Raw genomic sequence first — 8,982 nt, forward strand, 5'->3', positions numbered from 1 at the left:
GCAACTACAGGGGAAGGGCTGTTACCAAAGTTGTGTACCCTCATGCGGTACTCTGCAATATCTTTAGAGTGGTCATTGTCTCTGAACCAAAGGAATCTTAGGAAATTCCTGTCACTTTCCCTCACGAGGAAGCAATGAAACATTTGTTGAATGTCAGCTGTGAAGGCAATATAGTCCTTAAGGAAATGTATGAGTACTCCAAGGAGTTTGTTGTTAAGGTCTGGTTTTGTCAGAACATCATTTAAGGAGATGCCTTCGAACTTGGAACTGGAATCAAACACAGCTCTGATCTGACCTGGTTTCTTTGGGTAGTATACTCCAAACATTGGTAAGTACCAGCATTCATCTGTGTCTTTAAGAATGGGAGCTATCTTAGCATGACCATTCTCAAATATTTTGTCCATGAAAGAGAAGAAGTGATCTTTCATTTCTGGCTTCCTGTGGAAGTTGCGTTTTAGTGAAGAGAAGCGTTTAAATACTTGTTCTCTGTTGTTAGGTAAGCGCCTTCTGTGTGTTTTAAAGGGTAGAGGTGCAACCCAACTTTTGACATAATCTTTGACTAGTCCCTTTTTCATTATTTCCAGGAATAGATTGTCCTCTATAGACATTGCGACTTGATCATCCCTTTTTGTGCTTTGGAAGACTGTGCACCCCAAATGTTCTTGGTAGCTGTCACAGATGTGGTTGTCACTAGGAGAGTCTATGACAGTGCAGTGTGGTAGTTCCTTTATGAGGAAGTGAATGTGACATGGTTGAAATAGAGAAGGGCGTCCGTTTTCTAAAGTACAGGTAAGCATGTTCTTGACAGTAACTGGTTTATGCACTTTTCCAAGACATACTTCTCCTATTATGACCCATCCAAGGTCTAATCTTTGAGCATAAGGAGCATTGTGTGGACCGTTAATCTGACTTCTGACTTTGTGGACTTGTAAGATATCTCTCCCAATGAGTAGAATTATCTGGGCTAGTGGGTCCAGTTCTGGTATCAGATGTGTTATACGTTTCAAATGTGCATGATGGATAGCTGCTTCTGGTGTAGGGATTTCCAACCTATTATCAGGGATCTCATTGCATTCAGTGATAGTGGATAAGGGAAGGCACGTCTTTCCGTCTAAGCACTTGACTTGATAGCCGATTGCTCTTTTCCCCATTGTCTCAAAACTCCCTGCACAAGTCCTTAAGGAGTATGGAGTGCAGGGTCCTTTGATATTAAAGGTCTCAAAAAAGGTTGATCTGGCTAGAGACTTGAGGCCTGATTCAGACCCACTCGCAAGCGGCTGTCCGCTCGCAAGTGGGTCGATGGTGTGCACTGTGCATGCGCATGACAGATGGAGCTCCGTCGTGCGCATGTGCCAGACGCGACGAGCGAAGGACTTTCCTTCGCTCATTGTGTCTGATCAAAGGGGGCATGCTGTCGATGTTGATTGACAGCACGCCCCCTTTGGTGGGCGTGCCGGGGGCATGCCTCTCAGTGGGAGTGATTTTGGCTCTGATAGAGCCAAAATCACTCCGGGCCTTGCGGTTGAGAAACTCAACTGCAGGCTCCGGCTCGCAGTGGCAATGGTCGCGATGGTCAAGACCATCGCGGCCATCAACCTGCACGCTCGCATTGGCTGTGGGTGGTGACCCAAAGCTATACGAGCGTCCAGGAGGACGCTCCATAATTATGGAGGACAGCCCTCATTCAGAGCATGCGCTCTGCTCAGAGCGTCCGGCTCTGAATGAGGGCCTTGTTACTTTGATCATCTAGTATTGCATAAAGTTTGACGGCTTTCTCTGGTTGGCCGTTAGGGTAGACTCTGACTAAACAGATTTTGGAGCAAGATCTGCCACTAATAGTGTATTTGCAGACTTCAGTACATTGTGAAGTTATCTCTGGCATGACTGCAGTAGTGTCTCTTTGCTCCACACTGAGCTCCCCGCCATGCTCTGTGTCAACATAACTGTGTTGTAAAGTCAATGGGGAAGGTCCAGGGTGTAGAGCTGTGTGGTGTTCTGTGCTGTGACATTCTGTGCAGTTAACATTAACCTTACAATCCTTGGCAAGGTGGATTGTAGAAGAGCAGCACTTGTAGCAGATGCCGTTTTCTCTTAGGAATGCTTTGCGATTCTCCAGGGACTTTTCTCTGAAGGCTCTGCATTTTAGAAGAGGATGCAGTTTCTTATGCAGGGGACACTGCTTGGCAGGATCTTTATCTTTGTTCTCTTGACGAGTAGAATAGGTAGACCTGTGGGAAGAATCTGTATAATGCACATTAGTCTTATGAACTGTGACTCACATTTTGTGGGGGTTAGGTAGAATAGTGGTTGAGCTAGTCAGTGTAAAGGCAAAACTATGATCATTCCTGGTCTTAGCTTGTTGGTGCACGAAGCCCACAAAAACAGAGAATGGTGGAAATGGCACGTTGTGCCGCTGCTTATATTTGGAACCATGGATGAGCCATTGCTCCTGCAGATTGTAAGGTAGATTTTGCACTATAGGGTTAATGCCTCTGGCTGTGTTGAGGAAGGCAAGTCCTGGTAAGTCTCCCTCACACTTGGCTACTTCCCAAGCCATTTAATTAAAAGGTCTATCTCTTTGCTATTTGAAAGGTCTAACCCTCTAACTACATTTTGGAAAGAGGATTGCCAGGCTCTGAAGCTCTCAGGGCCATCATTGAACTTTGAGAGTTTGTTTGTGACCAGCTCACGGCGAGCAAGAAACTTGGCAAAGTCTAATGTGTCTTGATTGGCTCTAGGAGATGCTGTTTGTGCATTAACATGGTGAGTAAATGGTGTGTGGTCATACCTGTTTGTATTGTATAGTTGGCTTGTATCATACCACTTTTGTTTGTGGGTAGTTGTGCCTTTGTTGTAGTTTGCAGATTCAGACACCTGGTGTTGGGAAAGGTTGTCCCTCATGCGTTCCTTGTGTCTAGAATTCTCTTGTTTGCAAGTTTGCAGTTCAATGTTGACTAGTGTGGGCACTACATTGTGTGTTTGGCTTGTTTCACTGATGAAATCTGAATGCATGCTTTGTACTGATTGAGGTTTGCTGCTCATTTGGGATGCTTGATTGACATATTCTGATGTGCTTTGCAATGAATTCTGCGATCCAAGCTCTGCATCAAGCACATTGATCTTCCTTATATTAATAAGTTCTACAGATTCTAAGAATGCTGCTTCAGCGATAGCAGCTGCTGCCTCCTTCTCTGCAGTGAGCTTCTCACTAATTGCTTCTAGGCATTGTTTCTCCATAACTCTTTCTGCATCCAGACGTGACCTTTCTGCATCCAGACGTGACCTCTCTATTTTCAATTGCATCTCTTGTTCAGCAAAGGTGGCCCGCACTTTTGCAGCTTCCACTTTTGCATGTGCCATTATGGCTGCATTGCTGATAGATAAAGATTTGGAGGAACTAGAGACTTGGGACCTTGTTTTGTATGAAGATGTTGTTTTCTGTGACATGATGATGGAATGGAAATGCTTTGACTGTGTAGAGGCTGCTATATTGTAATGTGCAGATAACTGAGCTGACACTGTAGCAGGTCTCTGAGTAGTCAGGGTCTTGGACTGTTGCTAGGCTGTTTGACTGTGCAGGGACTGTTGTCTTGCCATATGCAGGTGGCTGTACTGACAGTGTGAAATTCCTGTGTAGTCAATGGCGGTACTCCTATTGCTGAGCTACCACAGTTAGACTGTCCTATTGCTGAGCTACCACGGTTAGACTGTATAGAAACTCTAGTGCTGTCATATGCAGATAGCTCTGGCTGGCAGTGTAACAGATCTGTGAGTCGGTATGTGTCCCACTTGCTGACAGAAATGTTGCTGATGAAGTCAGATATATGCATCACACGCTGGGAGCCCAATGTTTTACTGTGCCCCGCACTAAGTGTCTGACAAATTTGAAGCAGCCAGCATAACCAATACTCTATCTTCAAATAATCCAGTCAGATGTGATCTGAAGAACTGAGTTTATTATTCGATAGAGGAACTTGCGTGGCAATGATAAGTAATGTGAGTGATGATAAGTGATGACAAGTAATGTGGTAAAACTGTAAACAAATAAACAATGAAAAGCAATTACTATATGTACATGGGAATGCAAGGCAAACATATACATAACATGGGATATGCAAACAACATGAAACATACAGTATGCAAAGTACAGGCTGCAATGTAACATAGTACAGCTAACATGCATTACTGACTAAGCAGATCTACAATATGATGGCACAGTTGAAGCTTAGAACTCACCATCGGATGTTGTACCAGGTTGAACATATGTAATGATGACTGTGTGGGACCATGTGAAAAGGAAAATGGTTGCTTACAGCTTCTTTAGCCAGAATGCATTGCTAGACTGCTATGGAATGCTAAGAAGGACAAAATAGATCAGATTTAAACTGCTGCTGTCCTGACCACTATGTGGGGCTGCTAATGTGAATTAGTGTAACATAACAAACCCTATGCTGAAGGCATGACAGTTATACTGTCATAAGAACACAGCAATTACACTACTGTACAGTTATGTACAGTATGTGTACTGATTTGCGTCCCATTCTAAGACCTTATGTTGTATTGAAAAGATTGGTTGTGCGAACATGCAATATGCAAATACACTGTGAATGTGATATCCATCCAATTTAACAGTATGGTATTCAGTACAAATTACATCAGTGGAGCACTCACCACCCAGCGGTTAAGCGGTGTATTACATGCCGTAGCGTATCGTTGAAGAATACCATGGTACGCCAAAGTCCAGCCTTCACGTAATGTTCCATGGTGCGACACAGAGGCCTGCATGAGCAACAAACTAGCTGGGCCCATCTGTATACAGGTTTGAAATGGAAAGATAAATTATATTCAATTTTGCTAATCATTTAAAAAAACAGTATCATTAGTTTATTTTTAATGTTATTTAAATTTGTTGTATATTTTATAATTTTATCTCTCAGTAAGAGAAAAAAATAAACAGTACATGCAATAAGGGTCTTCTTAATCATCAATTAAACTATTGCTAATTTCATAGTGAGACCCATATAGCAATTGTCAGTGTTTTGGGACATAATTTCCCCTGAGTGACACATTAGCTGCTCTCTAATTATCCAGCCTAGATAGTATAAATATATCTACATGGGGTCCGTCGAAGCTTCTAAAGGCTATCTAAGTGGCAATCACCATTCTGCAAGTAAGTGCTGCATCTGTAACTAAACCGCATCACCGATATCCAGGCCTAGTTAGACAAACAATTCCTTAAATAGCTACAGAAAACTGCTTTGGTCCAATAAATCACTGGTACCTATATTATTACACTCTTTATATACCAGGCAAACTACCAACCTTAATCTTAGTACATAGACCCCAGAGACTGTAAAGTAAAAGCTAAGAGATGATTGGTTGGTACTTTATCTCTTTCAGCTTAGTACATCTACCCTATAATTTCTAAATTGCAGCGTATACAAATTTTGTTTTTGTTTTTTACTAACCAGCGGTTTGTAAAAAGCGTCACTTACTGACATGTTTAAGCCTAAAATTTTAAATGGCAATGCTTTTGGTAGCGAAACACAAAGTAAATTTTTATTTATATCTAACTGTATCCTTATGTTTGTAAACAATATTTAAAATGATCAGCTTTCTGCAGTACATTGGATTAACTATTTTGCAGAGAGCATTGTTTTAAGTAACAAAGTTAAAAATTGTAACAGCAGCCTCGGCTGTCTACTATGTTCTAACGCAGTGAACAGGAGAGGATCAGTTGAAATGTCCAGTTCACAACTATAAGTTAAAAATAGGCAGCAGAAAAGATAACATTGGTCACATTATCATATTATGAAATGAGGGATGTAAATATGTTTATACCATCCACAGAGAAGAGAATAATTTTTGCAAATTGATTTTTTTTCACTCTTCTTGATAATAGTCAGTGGCATTACAAAGCAAGCTAAAGACCAATTATAAAATGATAAACCACAACAATAAATTTCAAAGAGTCTCCGATTGTATTTTGTTTTCCTCATCTATCATAGCTTCACTATGTATCTTTCTGAAATGATGTGTGTATTATGACCTGGTTGGTTTCATGTAGACCTTCATACTGTATTTGTCATTTCTTTAACTTTTATATTCAGTAAAGTAATAATAATGTAAACTAATTTTGTTTGAATCGTCTCCATAAATAGACCATCTCAAATTATCTATAATTTCTATTCTTAATTTTAAAAAAAAATGTGTAAAATAAAGGGAACAGTGAAGTGTTAATAAAGTCTAATATCTTATTTCCATTTGGGAGGTTTATTACATTTTACAACTTTTAACCAGATTATTAGATAAGAGAGGCCCCTCTCCAGGAATATCCACCAATTGCTTCAAGCAGCTGCCATTGTACTTAGTTGATTTGGAAACTTCTGCTGTAGAGCTTTACAGGTCCTGTAGGGTGGTGAGGAAGAGAAGGAATAATGAGAGATGTCTTATTGGAGTGATGCTAGATTACAATGTACTGTATAAAAGCCTCTACTGTCTACTCTGCAAGGCTTCCACAATCAAATGAGGCCTTAGCCTTTCCCTATGCTGGTAAGGCGATGCATGACCTCAGTTCTATTGCACAGAAACATGCCAGTGCAAATGGCTGCAGGGTGCTGTTCCAGGCTAAACTCATCTATAGTCACATTTCTATGTAAAAAATATTACTAATGTCAAGAAATATGATAGTTTTGTTGTCATGTGACTTATTATTTATTTAAAAAAATAATGGGGATTAACTACACTATTTATTTTTTATTTTTCAATGTGATATTCCTAAAGGGCTGGCAATAACATGATAGGATTGGTGCTTTTATTCTGTTCCTGAATCCCAGATTAACACACAAGTGCAGTAGGTACAGCCTTATTTCCTTGGGGGTATGTGAATGATCAGCTATATACAGAATGCACAATGCTGATAAATTTGTAGATGGGCAAAAATTTAAATGGTCTACAGTATGCTTGTTTTTAAAACATTACCTCCCCTGTCTTAAACTAACTTGGGGGAAACTACTGTATAAAACAGGGGTAGGCAACATTTTTTACTTTGGGTACCAGATGTTGAACATTACAAACCAAAATCAATTCTGGAGTCTCATCATGACTGAAATATATACAAACACTTACAAAATTAATAGGTGGGTACATGGGCATTTTAATTGAGGTTGGGGCCCATATGCAGCCTCTGTGGGGACTACCTCCTCTCCAGCAGCACAGTATACTTTGGCTTTGTGCTAAATTCTACTGCACATAAACAGGTCTCCAGGAACATGATGCCCATGCCTTATACCCAGGGACATTACTACTGCACAAATCACCATGAAAATGGCCACAGCACCATTTTAATGGGGATTAAAGTCTGCAGAACTGACCATCGTGGGTCTCTGGAGAGGTCAATTTACTACTTTATGGGTGCAGGGTGTGCGGTGTGGGCCCCCTTAACCCAGAGGCCCATGTTCCCTGCGTCTATTATAGATATGTCATTGGTGGGTACTAAAAATGTTAGTGGCTTCCCTGGGCTTAATTTTCTTAAACTAACTTGCTCATGCTAGGTTGATAATTTGTAGTCTGAAGATAAAGACTTGCCTCAGGATTTTGTACTGTTATTCGTCAATGAGCAGGAGTCACTGTGGTTCACTCTCCATAGGTCTAGGCTTTATTGGGCATGCAGGCCAATACTTTGGTTCTTTCGATTGAAGACAGTAAAATGCACCAAAATATTATCCTCTATGGGGAAGGAGGTGGAAGTGGAAGGGGGCAGCACAAATAGCAGGTGAGGGACTGACCACACCCAAAAAAAGCTTGAGTGCTACATTGTGGCACTAATGCCAAGGGTTAACTACAGTACCCCTGTTATAAAAATTGACAGTACTGAAATAGTAATGAATTCTTGGAATACATTTTCAGCAGAAGTAGTTGAATAAAAAACATAATTTACAGAAATTCATACACATGGCACTTGCAAATAATTGTTTTTCACATTATTTTATTAGGTATCCAAGTCATGAACAATGGAAGAATTAAACAAAACAATGGTCAAAGAATTTATTCTGGTGGGATTTTCTGATCTCAAAAAGTACCAAATTTTACTTTTAATTGTTATACTACTGATGTATATTACTGGTGTCGCTGGTAACCTTGCAGTCATTGTTCTTGTTAAGGCTGGTCCCTCACTTCATTGTCCAATGTATTATTTTATTTCTATATTTGCAGCTTTAGAAATGTCATTTGTGTCTGTTACTGTTCCCAGACTTTTAGTTAATTTGATTGTGAGTAGCAAGAAGATCTCTTTTATTGGATGCTTTGTACAGTTATACATCTTTAGTGCTCTTGGGATAACAGAATGTTACTTGCTGGCAGTTATGGCTTTTGACAGAGATTTGGCCATTAATCATCCTTTAAGGTATTCCTCAATCATGAACAATTTGTTTGTTTATCTTTTAGTGGTTACAGCTTTTGTCATCAGTTTTATCATTGCTTTAAGTACCACAATCGTCACAGCTGACTTAATATTCTGTGGACCCAATGAAGTAAACCATTTTCTCTGTGATTTGGCCTCAGTACAGAAACTGGCTTGTTCTGATCCCTTCATCAGTAACATAGTGACAAGTGTGGCAGCTATTTTTGCAAGTCTTACTCCTTTCATCCTCATCTTAGGATTCTACACCCACATCATTATTACAATCACCAAAATGAAGAGTATGGATAGAAAACACAAAGCATTCTCTACTTGCTCTTCCCATATAACAGTTGCCTGTCTATTCTATGGTACAGTCATCATTGTCTACATAAACCCAAAAGGTAGTCAGTATGACAAGTTCCTTGCTCTTATGTACACGGTCATTGTTCCTATGTTAAACCCTTTCATTTATACTTTAAGAAACAAGGATGTTAAGGAAACTCTTCTTAAAACCATGTTTCATGAATTAAAGAACTGAGAAGCTCAACAATAACTAACAAGAGCTACAGCCGCTTAACCTC

General features: G+C 40.1%; 1 protein-coding gene across 1 annotated transcript; it reads left to right on the forward strand.

Annotated features, from left to right (window-relative positions):
• The first annotated feature begins 8,111 nt into the window (after window positions 1–8,111).
• Window positions 8,112–8,939, forward strand: LOC148481261 (olfactory receptor 5P68-like). Its single transcript, XM_088453721.1, has one exon. It carries the CDS (start codon window positions 8,112–8,114, stop codon window positions 8,937–8,939), a length of 828 nt encoding a protein of 275 aa, XP_088309847.1.
• The last annotated feature ends 43 nt before the right edge of the window (window positions 8,940–8,982 follow it).

The sequence above is a fragment of the Taudactylus pleione genome, unplaced genomic scaffold, assembly GCF_031769625.1.
Source record: "Taudactylus pleione unplaced genomic scaffold, aTauple2 ptg000587l, whole genome shotgun sequence".
NCBI lineage: Eukaryota > Metazoa > Chordata > Amphibia > Anura > Myobatrachidae > Taudactylus > Taudactylus pleione.